Here is a 19,770-nt window from a genome sequence, read left to right as displayed (position 1 = left end):
GAGTCTAGCATTTGAGGCAGGCCATTGTGAAAAGTCATGCCTAGAATGCAGGAGTTTTTAATCCCAAGGTCTTAACAACCGATTAACATTGTAACTGGGAGCCATTGATGGCCATGATCATCTTAACCTGGAGCGGTATTACCATCCAGGTGAAGGAGGGCCTTGGCTGCCTGTGTTGAAATGGGTCACCTTGCAAGGAAACCCCATCTGTGTGATACTGTGAGCATGCATATTCATAGGGAAGTTGTTAATGACTGTGGAACGAGGAAGGCAAGCACAGGCAGAAGGAATTGAAACTCGAAGATAAGAATCCACTTGGACATCCCAACATGCTCTGGGAGGAGCAGGGGTTCTCTCTCCTGTTCAGGCTGGAGTCTACACTGCTTGTCCCCTCATGTGACAAGGCAGAGAGGGTGTCTGTGAACACACAGAGGAAGTGGCTTTATTCATAGCTTGGATACTTCACCTATGGCTGTTGAACCAAGACTTCTGGAAAGGGCCATTCAAGGGTTAAAGTGACATCATCCTCAGCCTATCATCCTCAGCCTGAATGGGATGCAAGCATGGGGTCAGGGGGGGGGGGCTGCCTAGGGTTCTTGTATCTCTGGCTTTCATAATTCTACTTCTTCCCCCTTGACTTGAGGGCAATGTCCTTCAGAATATGGTTGCTGCGTTCCTGACCAATGAATTTTTATGAAGTACTTTTTAAAGATTTGGAATGGAGTCTCACGATGAAGCCCAGCTGGCCTCCCGGTTGTGGTCCTCCTGCCTCAGCCTTCTAAGTGCTGGGACTACTGTCCTATCATGTACCACCACACCCTGCTGACATTTTGTGAAATTTAGTTGCCAGTTTCACACATCCTTATTGGATTGAACAATATCAAATGGACCTATGTATTCAACCATTTTATGATACCACAGGTTAACATAATATTAAATTCCAAAATAATCCTTTCCACATCTCTGGATTCAGCAACTGTTTTTTCAGCTGGGTTGTGGTAGCAGCATAATAACTGCTATTTATTCCAAGAGTTTCTGGAATGAAAACAGGAGAATTTATAACCTCCTCCTTCATGTGGGTCAGGTGTGTGTTTGTCCAAACCAAATGTAAACAGAAACTTCTCTAGTTGACAGCTTACCTCAATACATAAGAATTAATTGATTTGTAATGGGTATTTTGCAAGAGCTTTGGGCTGATTTGAATTCAGGATAAAGTCTAACTATGTGGCTTTAGAGCTCAAACTCATGCAACTGTCTCTCTATTTAGATGTCCAGTTTTTCTCTACTTGCCTCTAAGTGAAACAGTCAATTCTTCACTGATGTAGGACTATCCTTCCAGTTTGCTTGGGATTGGGGAATTTTCCTGGGAAAACTGGGGTACCTGGGCTACTTTAACTGATAGTGTTAAAATGAGTAAGATTGTAGGTCACTACATGAAGATTATTTACAGTTTCCAAATCACATATAAATTATGATTGTAAGGTTAGTGATTGTTTTCTGAGTTTGGCTTTTGTAAGTTTTACTCTGCCTTGGCATGTCCCTTTCTCTCAGGAGCTCATTTTTCTGTTGGTGATGGGTATTGAACCTGTAGCCTTGTGTGTGGGATGCAGGCCCTCTAGTACCAAGTTACACCCTCTACCTCTCCCAGGAACTTTTTGAGGAACATTCCAAATTCATCTTGAGAAGATCTTGTGCAATGGGCCCTTGGCGCTTGAAGAGGAGTAGATTGGTCTGATCATTAAAATCCATGGATGTTCAAGTTTATCATACATAATGCATTTTAATATAAACTATACTCCTTAAGCCAGCTCTACATGGCTTATAATACCCACGGCAAAGCAAATTGTTATAAACTATTGTTCAAGGAATTGTGACAAAGAAAAAAGTCTGTACACATTCAGTACAAATCCAATTAGTTTTCCAAATAATTTTGACATGTGCTTGGCCGAATCTATGGAGGCAGGTTCCAATGGCATGGAAATTTTGTGGAAATTTTTTATATTTTAAGGAAGAATGTCCAGAGTAGTAGAATGAGTGGGTGCTAAAGTATTTTTAGGTCTGCTTGGAGATCTGTGTCCTGTTAACATCAATAGATTCTTTGAGTAGAACGAAACAGTAAAAGATAACTAATTATCTCTAATGTGGGCTTGTTCTTACCCAGAATCACATCACTATGAATAAATACAGAAGACAGAGGTCATTGGAGAGGTTTGCTATCTTTCAGCCTCTCTGAAAACAGTCAAACTATAAACACAAACTTAAACTTTTACAGCTGGTTTCATGGAATTTAAATTGGTAATTTTTTTATTCCTAGTGCTGCAGCTAGCCTCCTTTCTTTCTTCCTTCCTTCCTTCCTTTCTTCCTTCCTTTCTTTCTTTCTTTCCTTTACCCCATATAGATTATTAGATTTTTTGGGGGGAATTAAAGATGAGAAACACTAATTGTTGCATTAAAGGGAAAATGAAATCAGGTTTAACAGATTCTCAGTTTAGAAATCATCAATCAACCCTTTCAAAGAGGCATTAAGGATTTGAAAGATGGCAAGTAGCTAAGATCACTGGCTGCTCTTCCAGTGGACCTGGGTCCAGTTCCTAGCACCCACATGGTGGCTCACAAACGTGTAACTCCAGTAACTCCAGAGCTATGATACTCTCTGGCCTCCTCAGTCACCGTATACACGTGATGTCCAGATACACATGCAGATATAACAGTCACACACATCTAAAAAATTCAAGAAGAATATGAAGACAGTAATAACATGAGATGCTGCAAATTCGCAGGCAACAAATCAATCACATCCACTTTTACCTTAACTAGTGACTGTTGGAGGAACCGTGAGATGTAGACCTCCATCCAGAAGTACCAGCGTTCAGGTCAACACCTTCACCTCTCTGAGCCTCAGCTATTTGTTTGTAAAACGAATGCCTTTACCCTTCCCGTGCTTGCCATCTCTTAAGTTGCTGGTATCTTATTTCGTGTTCCCACCTTCTGACGATGTCTTCATAGATAAGTGGCCTTCTGGCTCCGCCCACCCCCAGCCCCTTGGAACCAGTCATACAACAATGGCTTATACTCTTAGAACATGAGAATAGGGCCAGAAGTCATCATCCTAGTAGGTTAGACACCAGCCATGGACTCCCAGAGGTCTCTGGATCTTAACATTTGCAATTTGGGTCTTAGCGTTCTGTGTTATGACATATTCACTGCAAAAAACTTAATTTTTGCTTTCATTTTCACTCGCAGCTACTTTCTTACATACATTTGGCTACCTCAGGGGAACTTTCAGAGATTCCTTCCTCTGTGTCCCTACTCCCTTTTCTGCTAGCAGGGTCTAGAGGGCCTCAAGAACCACACCTCATCCCTGGGTTGCATAACTTTCAGGTGACCATTCTGCCAAGTGCCTGGCTACTGGGGACACATCTGACATTTGGATCTTTCATGGAAGTGCTCCACATCTCAGTAGAAAGACATTGAGGCCCTGTCTTGCCTGATGATGTAAGAAAAGACGGGATGCCACCTGCATGGAGGTTTATTGGCTACAAACCAGATGCACATTGATGGGCCCCTGGGAGAACAGGAGAGTAGAGCTTTAATTCATAGACTTCTTCTTTGACTCAAATATTTCAGCAATGTATTAAGAGCATGATGGGAAGTCTGGTGAGACCATTACAGAGAAAAGTTTCTGAATCCAAAAACTCCAGGGATTGCCAGGGAGACTCACCCATTATTGTCTAGGCAAGGGCTTTCCATTGGGGAACATGTTTTTAACAATGGCCAGAGACTTAGTGGCCTCACACATGCTTTTGAATTTCATTCACTTGAGAAAGAACTATTCTTCCATTGACGCTCTCTTGAGTGATGGCCTTGATCGTTGACGTTGCAGATCCTGAGAGAAAGAGTACCGAAGAGGTCACTGCCAGGCTTCCCCCACCATGTGAACTATGCTCCTGTTCAATTCCATGCTCCCAGTCCCTGTAGGTTTTCCGTGTTTTGTAAAATGCTCACCAAGCTGTATGGTGGGTTTAGCTGCAGGGGGAAAGGGTCTTAGCATGGAGGAAATCCCCACTTCCTCCAGAAAGCCAAGGCCTCTCAATGTGGCCAGTTTCTGGAGCTCTGGAGCCTGGTGCAGAAGCTGATGTCTGGCCACCAGCCCTTGAGGAGTGCTTTCTACTCATGAAGACTCTGTGGCCCTTTGTCACAGACTGTGAGTTTACAGAGTGCTACATGCCATCCAAGACATCTTGTTTTGTTCTAGATGCATGGCATGCATGGGTGAGAATCCAGGGATGCTTACTGTTTTAAAGATATCATCCCTTATTTGAATAAATGTTTTGCTGACACATCAGTAAGCTGGTTCTAGGCCACAGAGAAGAATGGAAATCATTATTATAGGTATAAGGGGAAATGTAAAAGTCAAGCTGTTTGCACAGTACTTAATAGATAGTACAATAAATATTGGGCTACCCTAAGGGGAGTTTTGTGCTATCTGTCCAGTTTTGCAGAAACAGGGAAGTTAGGCCAGATGCTCTGGAATGGTTAGCTCAATTCAGATTCTCTGGATCTCTAATGCCTTAGAATAATTTTACAAAAAATGAATCAGAAAGTGATGCATAATCTCTGCTGTGGTAATCTGAGAAAATATGGTTGCTGGGTCAAAGGTGTGAGAATATTGAGTTGGACAAGTAAAAACTCTGGTTGTTTCTTTCTCTTTCCTGTTCCCTTTCTCCCTTCCTTCCTTCCTTCCTTCCTTCCTTCCTTCCTTCCTTCCTTCCTTCCTTTCTTTCTTTCTTTCTTTCTTTCTTTCTTTCTTTCTTTTATTCTTTCCTTTTTTCTTGCAAAAGTGCTTGCTCTGTCTTTAGCATACTGCACGACAGCATGTCTGCCCGACCCAGGGATATATGGTGTCGAATTTCCAACCTCACCTGGCCTCAGAACACATCAGTCATGATTCTCGACTCAAATCTCCTGGAAACCCCTCCTGTTCAACAACGTCAGGTTTGGGAATTGATGTGATGTACTTTCCTAGGAGTCTTAGTAACAGACTTCATTATTCAAGAGAGACAGAATACTATCAATCACCTCTTTGATCTATGTTCTTTTGCAAAGAGACTGCATGTGTAAGTTGAGCCTCTCTTATTCAAAACCTCTAAGTCCCAAATGCTCCAAATTCTCAAGCTTTTAGAGTATTGACATGATGCTGTGAGGGGGACATTATACACTTCAAGACTTTACTTTATGAAAAGTTATTTAAGATATAGCTATATATATTATATACATAGAATATATTATATATGTCAATGTGGTCTGTATATAGGCTACATACATATGAAACATAACTGAATTTCATGTTTAACATTGGGTTCCATCCTTAAGATATCTCATCATGTACATGAAAATATATAATAAAAAACCCACCTTCAAACCCCTAATTCATTTATCCCTAAGTTCTTTGAATAAGAACTACCCAGTTAATGCTCTACGTTAAATTAACCAGGGTCCACTTTTGCTCTGTGGTACCAAATTTGTTAATTTAATTGAAAATTTCTTTCTGGTCATCTCGGAGGAAAACAAAAATTGAGTTCAGGACATCTGGGAGCAGGGTAAGGGTTATGGCTAATACGGGATGGGTAGACAGGCTGATTAACTAAAACAATAGTTAGTGTCAGACAATGAAACAGGTTCTCTTTTACCTTTCATTCTCGACTCAGATTCATCCATTGTCCTATGAAGACAAGAAAGAAACACGGAAAGTCACTTTAGCAGCCATCAGCTCTTCCTCTGCTCCTTTGCTTTCGTGTTACTTTTCAGTTATTTAGGGAGGATATTTGAGCCTGGCAGATGCAAGATCATGAGTTTGTGAAAGCTAACTGGATCCCTCAGAAGAGAGGACCACCACTGTTTTGGAGCCAGAGAATTCTCCCGAGTCTTTCTATCCCTGCTTCCAGCACCCTGTAGGCTTTCCCTTTTATCAACATCCCTTCCAGAGTCCGGGTCTCAAGTTTGGACCCCTGAGATACTCAGATTGGTCATACTTTGACCCAACCACATTTTATTTATATACTTCGATTAAAAAAAAACCAAACTTCATGGCTAACTATTATTCCCTGGGATGGTCAGAAATACCAGTTTGAAAATCTTGACGGTCTTACAGATCTTTCTCGACTCGTTAGTTTAAAACATTTCCCCTGACTTTTGTTTTCGTTTTTGAACTCAAATTGAGTGAGTCCCCTATATTGGAGAAGCACAATAGTCAAACCTTTTCATCACCCCCCCCCAATCTCTGTTTTGAACCAATACTTTATTTAGCTGTTCTGAGTGCAAACCTTCACACACAGGGAGACCAACCTTTTAGCTCAGACTTAATGAGAGACCTGATTGAGGAATATTCGGGAGAAAATTAGCCTTCTTCTCTCTCTCTCTCTCTCTCTCTCTCTCTCTCTCTCTCTCTCTCTCTCTCTCTCTCTCTCTCTCTCGCCACTGTGGTTGAGATTCTGGGGACACGTGCACTCCCATGCATGGGGGTATCATGTCTAGAATGTTCCAGCCACTACGGCCTCACCCTTCAATGTTGCCCTCCAGGAGTTGGCGGTAGGTGGCAATTTCCTTTTCTAGGTGGGTTTTGATGCCCAGTAGTACTTTGTGTTCATTGTTCTGACGCTCCAGGTCTTGGCGAAGCTGCATCAGCTCCTCCTCATAGTGGGAGATGATTTGCTGCATGTCCTGGAGTCGGCAGGAGTAGCGAGTCTGGGTCTCTGTCAGCATGTTTTCCAAAGCAGATTTCTGAAAGAAGGAATGGGAGCCCATTCACTGGTCCACTGGAGGCTGAGGCAGCACGGGCTAGTTCAGTGTTAACTTCCCCTGCCACTCTGCTAGGTGTCTGAAGGAGAAACAGGCTGACTTACAGAGTTGGGACTCAGGGTTGCTGCTGGGTCTTCTGATGCCATGTTTCGGGCATAAAGCCATTGTGCCAGGGAGCTCTTGACAACTCCACTGCTCTCTCCTAGCACTGCTGGTTTACTCTACACACTGGGATCGAACACAAGCTGCCTGGCTCTGAACCATTCCTAATGTTTCCATTTTATCTCTGGTTTGATGAAAAACTCCAGAAAGGAGAGGGGCTTCATCATCAGAAAATGACTTATATAAGGATGCCGTGTGCAATAGGAAATGCATGATTACACTTGGATTAAAGGTGAGCAATCGATAACTTTTTCTGATAACTGTGCCCATAACCATTATCCTACTATAACAGAGGACATTCCCATATACTTAAAAATGACTTAGATGTTGGTTTTAAATTCAAATGATAGCTGAGTGTCCAGCAGTTCAGTGGATTTAGTCTTGGTCTTTAAACAACACTGACAGGTCGCCATTTTTTGAGGAAATTCTGAAACTTCAAAATAAAGCATCTCAGCTAGGGTTGAGATCAAGTCCTCACATTGTACGGACTTGCCACCTGCTTTTTCATGCCATATAACTTTAATTTGAAGGGGAAAAATGCTGATTGTATTAGCTATACACACTCAAATGGTGTCTTAGTTTTCAGGGCCCTCTTATTAATGCTTCCTGCTTGTCAAATTACATTCTTCTGGTGCAGGCATACTCTCATTGTCCCAGAGACCCATTTCATTTCTTCTCTTTGCCTCATCTTCCTATGCCTCCTCTCAGCCCTTTGTCTCACTGTGGAATGGGAGTAATCCGGAAAGAAATCCAGCAACACCCCCCATGCCTATTTCCTTCATGGACTTGATGTATGTCCAGGTCCCCAGTGCCTCCAATGACATGAGCTGTCTGTTGCCATCACCTCCACTGACTCCTGTCTTGTCCTTTCTACTTGTCCTACCTTGGCTTTTGGTCTTAAACCTGTACCCACCCTCAGCAGCTATCCAGCTTCTCTGTTTCATTCACAGTTCCTCAAAGAGCAGGCTACACAGGTTGCTCCAAATCTCCTCTCCAAGACAGCCTACAGAACCCCACACAGGCTCCATTGTGACCTGACCCCATCATCCCCTTCCCTTCCTCCTCCCTCCCTGCCCTTATCTGCCCTCCCCTTCCCTCGTGTGTTTTTTTCCTTTGTTCCTGGATGCTGCACAGGACACCCTTATGCCTCCTGGCTTTGGCATTTGCTGTTGCCTCTACCTGGAGCTCCCCATTCCTCTCCAACCCGCAGCCACCTTAAAGTCTCTCATCTCTCTCAGACAGTTGCTCAGCTGCCTTGTGCTTACTGTGCTTCAGATGGCAGCTCTTCCCTCTGCCATGTCTTCCTTTCTCCCATGCAGCCTTTCCCACCTGGCATACATCTGTTTTGATGATTTGCACAATTGTGGTTTGTCATCCTCACTCTCTCATCATTAAATTCTCAGTGCTAAGCACAGTGCCGGACAGGGGAACACATGAATACAGGTATCAGAGTCTTATTGACTCTTGGACTATTGTGAAATATAGAGTAGTTGAAATACATTGAACACTGCAGAGCATCACACTGTGATCATTTCAGTGGCCACTGTTGTCACCTTGACAATGCATATTTTTATGGGAGGAAGGGTCCTCACTACACAGCCCGGGATGGTGTGCAATTAGTGATCTTCATTCTGTAACCTCCCGAGTGCTGGGGTGATAGACATGCATCCCCATGCCTGGCTGACAGTGCACAATTTTAATGTCTGATCACTATCAATGATTCATAAAACAAGGTTATTTGCCATATGTTCTTGCAGCACAAATGAATTGACTATGCCTTCTTAAAATGCACGGAATAGCAGTGCCCAGGATCTGCACTGATGGATGAGTAGGTATGAAGGGAGTCACATGATAGATTATACTCCCCAAGCTCTGGGAGCAGCATTTATACACAGCATCTTATCAAACCACAATGAAGATAGAAATGGCTTAGACTCAAGAACATATGCAGGATAGTGGGTGATATGTCACATGCATAATGATCAGAGCAGTACATTGGAGTCAGCCAGGGCTAAATTTGCCACCTATCATGCTAGTGCCAGAATTTCTTTCTATTGGAGTTTGGGGAACATACTGGTTATAAGTGGAAAGAGGACTGATAGACAACATGGGAGGGGTGTGTCTAGCGTCTGTCATCCCTGAAATCACACAGCTTCACCACCAGTAACTCACTGGTTGTGTGACCTTTGCCAAATTCATGCCCTGTCTGGAGCGTCGGTTTCCTTATCTTTAGAATGAGAGGGCTAAGACCTACCTGGGAAGGTCAGTGTGATGATCCCCAGCATTGGACATAACAAGCCACTCACTCAAAGTCCGGCTGTGTTCTTACACTGTACACACATTTCTTCTGCTCATCGTGTACAATTGGCGTGGTAAGTGGAGAATGAGAGTAGTCCCAAGGGGACTGGGGCGCTGGGGCCAGGGGACAAGTTCAAAAGAATGCTTTGAGGAGACTGTGAAGGGCCCAGGATGTCTCTCGCTTAACTTACCCGGCTGTGCTGTGCCTGCAGGTCAATCTCTAGGGCCTGGAATGTTCGCCTCAGTTCATGGATATCACTGTGGTTGCCCTGTACAGGTGCTGGGCTGGCCAACTCCTGAGACATAGCTGCTGACTGTGAAGCAAGCATAAGCAGAGGCATTGGTGTTGTGATATGTGACAATAGAAAAGTTGGGACGTCTGGTGCCTTTTCTTTTACCTGCTCTCTATACCAGGTGTCCAGCTCTTGATGTTTCTTCTTTATTATTAGCTCATATTCCTGTCTCATGTCTTCCAAGACCTTAATCAGATCTTCCCCTGGAGTCGTGTCCACCTTCACACTGACCTTGAAGTCACTTGGCATATGATTCTCCTCCATTTCCTGTTTAATAACAGAGAAAGACAGTGAAGTAGCCTGTGACAATCAGGCTGGCTTGTTGTGTTGGTTGGCACTGGCGCATGGTTCTATTTGTGTGGTTGCTACTCTCACTGGTGTGGCAGTTTCACACTTACTGTGAGTTTACTAACCTTCGTGCACATATTCTCTAAAACTTTATAACATAAAGACTAACATAACACATGCACTATGGTTTGGATATAAAGTGTCTCCTCCCAAACGGCCATGTGCTTGGTTCTCAGCCAATAGCATTTTCTTGGCTGGTTGGGAAGTTTAAGGAGGTGAGACTTTGCTGGCAGGTCCTTGTGAGTAGGTTTGTGGAGATATCTTGTTCCTGGTCTCTTCCTGTCTGTCTATTTCCTGTTAGCCATGGACTGAAGAAACTCTTTTGTCCTATACTTCCGTTGTTATGACACACTGCCCAAGTGCATTGGCCAAGTAGCCCTGGATTGGGCCTCTGAAACTGAGCAAAAATTAATTCTCCCCTTAAGGTATCCCCATCAGAGTCATAGCAACGAGAAATAGCACATTCAGAAAACACCTGGGAACTTGTAAAGGGGCTTCCTCATCTCATGAAGGAAGAAAGGAGCAAGACAGAGAATCAGAGAGAGAGAGGAGAAATAGAGGGAGAAAGAGGGAGGGGAGACAGAGAAGGAAAGAGGAGGAGAGGAAGAAGGGGTAAGAGGGAGATAAGGGGTATCAGAGAGAGAGAGAGAGAGAGAGAGAGAGAGAGAGAGAGAGAGAGAGAGAGAGAGAGAGAGAGAGAGAGAGAGAGAGAGAGAGAGAGCTCATCTGTGCAGGAACAAAATACCCACAAGGACTCACCCCTTGTATTCTGCTTTTTAGATATATTCCACCTCCCAAAGTCCCATGAGTGGGGACAGAACCCAAGCTAGTGGAGGGCATTTCATGTTCAAACTATAACAACACACAGTCAGATAGTTTCTTTGACTTAATTCCTTGGTTGATACTATTCCAGAAACAATGACATGTTCGGAGCAAATAGACTCCTTTCTAACAAGTGCTCTTTGGTGGTGTGTCTACGCAGTTAAATGGTCAACATTTCTAGTTCTAGGCCAAAGCTTTGGGGAAGCAGTTAGTTTAGGAACCAAAAGTCGGGCATCAGAGAGGCTTTAAAAATGCCATGCCTTATGCTTCTCTAGGGTTTCATGGAAACCAAGTGGCCACGGGAAAGGTGTAACGAGCAATCACTGTCTAGACAGCTATTCAGAAACCCAGCTCTGATGTTTAGAAGCAACTGGGTTTGCCTAAAATGTTTTTCTGCCCTTTTGTCAGTCTCAGGGTCTGGAAATGAATGGCAGGGAATTCTGCAAGCCAGTTACAGGCTCTGTAGCTTAGGATTCTTGAGTGTTGAGTTTTAGCAGCCTCTTTATACCATTGTCCTTGTTTTCCACACATCAGGCCAATGAGGGAAGCTTGGTCTTGCATGTTTTCTCTCTATCTTTGTCTCTGTTTACTTCTCTGTATGTGTTCATGTATGTGCGAAGTATATGTACCTGTGTGCACCTGCATGTGGAGGCCAGAGGTTTCCCTCCACCTTAGTTTTGAGTCTCTCACTGAACATAAAACTCTCCAATCTGGAAATATGGGCTGGCCAGTGACCCCAAGGCATTCTCCTCTTTGCTTTTTCTTGTGTTGGGGTTACAGGCACATGCCGCTACATCAGGGTTTCTATGTGTGTGCTGAGTTAATGTCCTTAGTGTCTGCAGCATGCACCGTAATGACTGAGCTTTCTTCCAGTCCCATTTACTATTATCTTTTTGTATTTTTTCTTTGGTTTTTGGAGACAGGGTTTCCTCTGTGGCTTTTGGAGGCTGTCCTGGAACTAGCTCTTGTAGACCAGGCTAGTCTCGAACTCACAGAGATCCACCTGCCTCTGCCTCCCGAGTGCTGGGATTAAAGGCGTGCACCACCAATGCCTGGCTATCTTTTTGTATTTTTATGTGAATACTGTGTACGCATGCGTGTAAGCGTGTTTGCATGTATGCATGCACATTCATGTTCATGGGTATGGTGGCTCAAGGTTGATGTATCTGTCTTCCTTCATTGTTATCCACTTATTTTATTTTATGCTATTTTATTGAGGCAGGGTCTCTTTCTGAACCCAGAGCTCACTCATTTAGTTAGTGTTAGCCAGACGGCTTTTCCTGTGGATACAATCTGTGCCTCCCAAGTACTGAGATTACAGAAAGCACCACATCTGCTCAGTGGGCTCTGGAGATCCAAACTGTGATCCTTTTGATTAAATAGCAAGCACTATACCCACTGAAGCATCTTCCCAGGCCTGATTCTCAAGGTATTATACTAACAAGTTGGGGAAACCAGTGTGTGATAACAAGTCATTATTATTATTGTTGTTGCCAGTCACATTTGATTATTATTGTATTTGGTTATGTTTAACATCTAAGAAGATAACCTTAAAATTAGAAAAAAAGGTGTTCCCGTGGTTTCTTATGAGGGACACTGGGACTGGCATTCAAGTGGTGGCCCCTTCTGTTGCTATGGGGTCCCCTTGGACTGTGAAGTGAGGGGCAGAGCTGGTTCCCAGGGGCCCAGGGCGGTCACACCTGCTCATGGCGCTTCTTCATGAGGATGAGCTCTTTCCTCATTCCCTCCACCTCCTGTTCCAGGTCTGTCGTGACGATGGTCAGATCATCCAAGGTCTTCCGGAGGCTCTCAACTTCAACTTCCAAGTCTTGCTTGAAAGAGTGTTCATTTTCATACCTTTGGCGAGAGGGGGTTAAGCACCTCTGTTATGGAAGGCCACGGGCTTTGCTGGAGTCCACTGGGACTTAGGGCTCTCTTACTTTTCAGGTGTGAGCGAGAGGCTGACTGGTCCATGCGGGACATCATTAGCACAACGATACGTTGATTGATACAGGACGTATACAGGGACACAGAACATTTGTTTCATGCTATGCTTGTCTGTGTTGGTGACTCAATGCTGACTTTTAAATACGGTACCAAAGAGAATACACACAGACCTAACCTATCACCTAGCTCCAAATGAGAATACGCACAGACCTGTATCTATCATCTAGCTCCATTACCATGAGTAAATATCAAAAATTGCATGTTTGAGCATCTGGATTCCTTGCTGAAAATGTTTTTTTTTTTAATGGTAGCTGGTTGTTGATTTATTTTTGACATAAGGTCTTTCTATGTAGCCCAGGATGCTCTCAAACTCAATATATAACCCAGGCTGCTCTTAAACATACCATCCTACTGCCTCCGCCTCCCAAGAGCTGAATTTATAAGTGTGCATTAATATACATGGCTCATTTCTGAAAATGTCCAAAGCAAATTACAGACATTGTGGCATTTTAACCCGAAATAACCACAGAGTGCATCTAATAAAAATAGGTATTTTTTCTAAATTAGTACAACAAAATTACCATTCCTAAATGAAAAGTTTTTAATAACACCTAATTCTTAATTCATATTCAAATCTTCACATGCTACCACATGCACTTTGTGCCTGGTTTATTTAAATTGCACATGACTCTTGTAGTGCCCTTTAATTATAATCCAGTAAGATTTTGGCAGCCAGTTCCGGCTGGCCGAGCTTTCCTTCTGTGGAACTCTGAAGAAGGGACTTACTTGAGGTTGAAGTCATCCACTGCCATCCTGGCATTGTCAATGAGCACAACAATTTGGGCATTGGTCATCTTACTGTCCACTATCTGTAAAATAGGCACAGAGAATTATTGCAGCTGGACAGATCCACCCATGACTGCTGCATGTCTGAGCTCCAGTTTCCTCTGCCTGCAACTTTTTTTCTTCTTAGAAAAAAAATTGTGTGTGTGTGTGTGTGTGTGTGTGTGTGTGTGTGTGTGTGTGTGCGCGCGCACGCGGGGGCGGAAGAGAGAGAGTGTGCACATAACTTTAGAGCACTGTGTGTGTGTGTGCAGGAGCCTTTGGAAGTCAGAGGGTCACCTGATGTGGGTGCTGCGAACCAAACCCAGGTCCTCTGAAAGAGCATCCAGTGCTCTAACTGCTGAACCATCCCTTCAGCTCCCAATCAACTTGCTTTTCTGCAGCAGAATGGTGAGAATCAAGTCCCATGTGCTAGGCGAAGAATGGAAGAATGCACCTGCTGTTGGTTTCACTGTTTTTATATGTTAAACTCTCTCCCTTCTTCCCTTCTTTTCTTTATTATTACTGCTACTACTATCATTATTTAACCCACTAAGCCCAATTAGTGCTGTCTGCCCCTCCCATAACTTTCTTCAAGTGGGGCCTCATGATCCCCTGCTCCATCCATGCTGGAATTTCTAACTGGCTTCATCTTGCCCAGGTCCCGTGAAGGTACCATAGCTGCTGTGAGTTGCTCTGTGCTAAAGCTGTGTTCGTGCCCAGAAGACAGCACTCCACAGTACTACTCTCCATCCTCAGGCTTCTCCATTCTCTCTGTCTACTCTTCTTCCATGTTCCCTATGCCTCGGGGAGCAGGGCAGGTAGGATATAAATGAACTGTCTATAGCTGGACATTCACAGTTGTTTATTCTCAGCAATTTCCACAGTTAGGAGTCTCTGCTAACTGGTCCCCACTGAAATAAGAAGCTTCTCTTACCAAGGCCGAGACCAGCACAAGTTTATGTAGATCTTTGACAGGCTGGGGTTGACATGACTGCTGGAAGAGGGAGCTAGGGTAAGGATGGGCTGTGCCCCTTGATAATGCCTTGTCTGCCTGTCCATTGTTGTGAACATGACTTCATGAACATGCTTACATTTCTGAGTCTGAAAATGTTAGAGTTGGGGTTATGAAACTTTTTAAAACAAAGTGGTGTGTGTGTGTGTGTGTGTGTGTGTGTGTGTGTGTGTGTGTGTGTGCATGTGTGGGTGCGCGCGTGGACATGCGTGTGCTTCAAAAGGGCAGAAGAGGACCTGCTCTGTCACTTTCTTCCTTATTCTTTTGAGACAGGGTTTCTTACTGAACCTGGACTTGGGATGATGGCCAGCACCTCCGAGCAGTCCTCCTGTCTCCCTCTTCTCCCCACTAGTCCTGGGGTTACAGGTACGCATGGTTATTCTGGCTTTTGATATGAATGTTGAGGATCCAAACTCAGGTCTTCATGCTTGCACAGAAAATGCTCTCACCCACTGAGCCATCCCTCTAGCTTTTCAGTTTTTTTCCTGATTGTGGCTTTAGGGTAAGCTTTCCTAAAGTGCAGGTGTGTGTAATTCTTAGTAGTGACACATTCACACTCCAGGTATGAGGAGAGCTAATTTGAAGTATGCTTCAAATAGTCTTCATATAAAGCAATTATTATTATTATTTTGCCCAATGTGACTAGAACCACATATGTAAACTTCGGGAAACATATGCATTTATAATAAATTTGTGATGAGATTGCCTCTGATGCAGCTATTAAAACAAGAACTGAGTGAATTCTTCACCATCGAATGGGGTTGCTTAAGAAGCTTCCACAGAAAAAAAAAAAAAGAAGCTTCCACAGTGTTAAAAACTCTAGCTAAAGACGTTCACTATATATTTACATAAGTTTTATTTATATTAAAAAAAGATTATATTAAAAAAACTGAGAAGCTAGGGGGATGGCTCAGTGGGTGAGGGCATTTTCTGTGCAAGCGTGAAGACCTGAGTTTGGATCCTCAATATTCATATCAAAAGCCAGTGGAGCTGTTTGTCTGAGCAATTGGGTGTACAGGATACCACGATCAGAGAAAAGGGCCCACATTTGATGTGGGGACACGGAGTCACTTTCTCATCGTCTAAAGGTAGAATGACACTTTTGAATGGAGTACTTCGGCAGAGTAGAAACGTAGCATTTCTTTAGCCTGGCTTCCTTCTCTATCAGGCCGCATGGTTGGGCAGTCACTCCACCCCTGTGCTTCAGTCTCATCATTTGTTCAACGAGGGGTTTATATTAGAAACAGGGGACCTCAGAGATCCTTGCTTTCAGCTTTTGCAATGCAGCTGGAGCCATAGAACCTTGTGGCATTCCCATTGTATTTGTACAGCTAATTCCTTTATTTAGAGAGGATTTTTCTTAGGGCAAATCTCTTCCTTAATACAAAGGTGTCTTTTAAAATGCCAGTCCTATTTAAAGCTTCACCAAGGACTTGGAATTTGGTCCTGTGAATACACAATAGCAGCCTTCACACATAGTGGGAGAGCTGGGCTGGAACTCAAAAGCAGGCCTGGGGTTTTACCTTCACCTATTAGCTGGCCAAGCACAGCTGAGTCTGTTTCTGTGTCCATAAAATAGTGATAACAATACTAATGGCCACTCACCAGTGCACTGTGAGGGTTAGAAGACAGTAAATGAGATAATACTGCACACATACTTGTCACACTATAGGGACGCTGGAAGGTGAGGCCTTAGAGTGTACTTGGCATAAAGCACACATAGGGTGGAGGATGCAGCTCAGTTTGCAGAGTGCTTGCCTAGCATGGGTTCAATACCCAGCACTGCATAAATGGAGCATGACGGCACATTCTTGCTATCCCAGTACAGGAGAGGTGAAGGCAGAAAGATCAGAAGTTCAAGGTCACCCTAGGGTACATAGTGAGTTCAAGGTCAGTCTGGGGCTATGTGAGACCAACTCTCTCTCCTATCTACATATGAATATGTATATATACATATTTATACATTCATGTCTGAGTGTATGTATGTGCGACATGTGCACCCAGAAGCCTGAAGAGAACAGAGAGGCCATTCCATCCCCTGGGACTGAGGTTACAGGTGGTTGTGAGCCATCTTGTGGGATCTGGGAACTAAACTTAGGTTCTCTGCAAGAGCAGTAAATCCTCTTCACTGTGGAGCATCTCTCCTGCACCCACACCTCATATTTGAAACTTCTCACTGTTTGGGTTTACTTAATATGGTATTATAATGCAGCCACTATTTCTGAGACATCCTTCAGAGTCATAAATGGATGGGGATGGATTGAGAAACAGTATATGAGGCATAGATTTTTAAACTGTATGTTGTAATAATCACCTAGATTCTCCCAAGGCCCTGAGTTCATTCTTTGAAAAAAAAATCTAGCTAGTGTATTAGCACAGTATCATTGCCCCAAGGTATGTTATCTCCTGGAACTCAGGCAAATGGACATTTGACCATGCTTGCAAATGCCACATGCTGAGATTCATCAGGGAGCTTTATGAGTGATATTCCTATTGCTATGTCCAAGTCTGTGTTTCAAGAGGTTTGGAATCACTTTTGAACTACATTGTTCACAGACTCTTTGACATTACCGAATGAGGGTAAAATGGTGTATTTATTCAGAGTATTTCATCAGGACCCAGGGAGAGGCCAGCCCTAGATCACTGTGGTACCTTTTAGGACCTCGTCTGCAAATAGGGGCAGTCAGGAATGACAGACTGCCTCAACTTCTAAGAGTGATACTCTTCCAGAGAAGGTCAAACATCCAAAGTACAAGTTTAGAAAAGCATGAACCTTGAGCTATTTGGCCTCAGAATCCAGAGTTCTGGTCCTGAAGAGAGTAGGCTAGCTGCCTGTCCACCTAGTTGAAGCCACTCTGTCTTTTTTCCCCATCTGTTCTAAGGAATTTAGAAAAACAAGTAGAAAAACTATCCAATTTCAGTCTTGTGGTCTGGAAGTTGGGGCTAGAAATATTTGAATCCCCAGAGTTATGAGAATTAAATGATACAGGCTGAACTATTTGTGGCATGAATAGTCCTGCCAACCTACTGCCTTATTCTTGTAAACACACAGACATTTCATCTTTGTATGAGGCTGCTGAGTTGGCACCATGCTGAAGTGGAAGCCGGATCATTTGAAAGAGACCCAAGTGGAAGCCCCACCCCACCTCTGCTTTTTGTTGGTGCCTTCGGGGATTATTTTGCATTTTTGGGCTTCAATTTCCTAAGAGTTCATGAGACTTAAGTCAAATAATATAGATCAGTCCCACCATTGCAGAGAGCCCTTCTCACAGATTCGCACATTTGACGCTCCTCCCCACAATGCTTGGCATACAGGAAGTGCCCAGTAATGGTTTCCTTCCCTTTCCTCCCTCTCCCTACTTCTCTCTCCTATTATTATATATGCTCTTGGGTCAGGCGTAGTCTGGGGTTTCTTTTGGGATGCATGCTCCTACTCTCTATTTGCAGACATCATCTTTCCCCTCCATTTTAAGACCAAAGCAACTTCATTAAACGAAAAACACGGTGTGGATGTTGAGTCACCTTGTTTTCTTCACAAAGACAACTGTGCACTCTGTAGTTAAGGCAATTACACACTCAGTTATTAGGCCGATTATTCAATAATTAGGGGTCATTACAAGGACAGATTTATATTATCTTGATTGGTCCTTCCTACATTCAAACAAAGATGGTTGAGTGTTGTGAAATAATATGGTACTAATATTTGAAGCCTGTGATGGCCTTTCCAAGGTAAGCTAAATCATGTGTTCACAGGGATTTTCCTGGAACTCCTTCATACAAAAGGGTGGTTTATAGCTTTAGGAACATAACTGTGAGATGGCTGTCCTCTCTCTACATGTATCCAGGCATGTAGGTGGGGCCGTAGCTTTTTAGATGGTTGGTTGAGAAGTGTGTGTGTGTGTGTGTGTGTGTGTGTGTGTGTGTGTGTGTGTGCATGTCTCCATAGTCTATTCCAACTTTCCAAGTTTTAAATCTATCCTCATTTTATCACTCCCCCCCCCCAGCAATATGCCATTCTCAGAAGTGTGAGCAACTTTACCTTCTGGCAACTTCTGGAAACATAGCTAGGATGCCATAATGGTATATCTACGGGTGGAATGTGATGGCTTTTTAGGCATGATCTGAACAATAGTATAACCCAGTCTTGTGTGGATAGAGACTCATGCTGTCGCTAGGACTCTGAGGTGGAGTCGAACTGATTTAATGAGAGAGTAAATTATCTCCTGTGCCTTGTGCACTGAGAGTGCACCCTGCATACCAGCCCTTATCATGTCCCTGACTGTTGTTGGATCTAAAGTGATACTGCACAGCACCTGGCTGCCTGACATTTCTAAGGCTTGTATACTTTTTTATGTTTTAAAGTGTGCAGAACACTAGGCAGTTTTGCTTTTGAAAAGATAGTCTATAACGATTCTGAAATGTTTGCTGCCTTCACTTTCCACATCATTTGTAGGGAGAAAATTAATTTTACAAACAAGTTTCCCCGAGTTCATACTTAAGGTATGACAGTAAGATTTACATGAACAATACTTGAGACTTAGGTTCTTTTGCTGTTTTCCCCAGGAACTGTCATGCCCCCCCCCAACCAATATGGCAGTGCCATGGCCAGCCTCAGGGTCTCTCAGCGTCTTACCTGCTCCTGCAGGCGGCTGATGTTTTCCTCATATTGGGAATAATCTTTTTTGTTGCCAGGTTCTCTCTCCTGGTGCCATTGCAGGATTCGGCTTTCAAGCTTTGAATTGGCCTCCTCCAGGGCCCGTACCTTCTCCAGGTAGGTGGCCAGGCGATCATTGAGGTTCTGCATGGTGGCCTTGCCATTTCCACCTAGTAGGGGACTGCCTCTCCCAGACCTCCATGATCCTCCAGGAGGCAGACAGCCTGGTGTGGTGAAGGAAAGGGAGATGCGGACACCCCCTGCGCCTCCATGGACGCTAGGGGTCCTGTGAAAGTTCCCAGGGGGACCCCGGCTGTCCCCGAGGCTGTGGACAGAGGCTGAGTAGGTCTGGCTAAAGCTGTGGCTGGAGTTCATGGTTCCATCTGTGTATGGAGCAGGGCTAGACGCTCTGACACCACAGGACTGAGCTGCCCCAGACTGCCTGGGATGGTTTTATGCCCTTTGCTGTGGGAGTTTCCTTCTCTGACAACTGTACCGACAAGATCCTATCATTGTGCAATGTGTGTTTCCTCTTGGACAACCCTGAGGTGCCCCTGGGCCAAGACACTTTGCTGTTGTTGTTTAGAACCACATGAACATGCCAGTTACCT

At 43.9% G+C, this 19,770-nt stretch overlaps 1 protein-coding gene across 1 annotated transcript; it reads right to left on the bottom strand.

Moving 5' to 3' along the window:
• Window positions 1-3,791: 3,791 nt before the first annotated feature.
• Window positions 3,792-19,534, bottom strand: LOC113832030 (keratin, type I cytoskeletal 23). Its single transcript, XM_027428203.2, has 8 exons — window positions 19,139-19,534; window positions 13,455-13,537; window positions 12,422-12,578; window positions 9,657-9,818; window positions 9,450-9,572; window positions 6,560-6,780; window positions 5,691-5,722; window positions 3,792-3,886 (listed from the first exon to the last, which is right to left on the bottom strand). Exons 1-8 carry the CDS (start codon window positions 19,532-19,534, stop codon window positions 3,792-3,794), a joined length of 1,269 nt encoding a protein of 422 aa, XP_027284004.1.
• Window positions 19,535-19,770: the final 236 nt, after the last annotated feature.

This window comes from Cricetulus griseus, chromosome 7, assembly GCF_003668045.3.
Source record: "Cricetulus griseus strain 17A/GY chromosome 7, alternate assembly CriGri-PICRH-1.0, whole genome shotgun sequence".
Taxonomy (NCBI): Eukaryota; Metazoa; Chordata; class Mammalia; order Rodentia; family Cricetidae; genus Cricetulus; species Cricetulus griseus.
The sequence above is the reverse complement of the archived record's forward strand: the minus strand, read 5'-3'. Positions and strand labels throughout refer to the sequence as shown.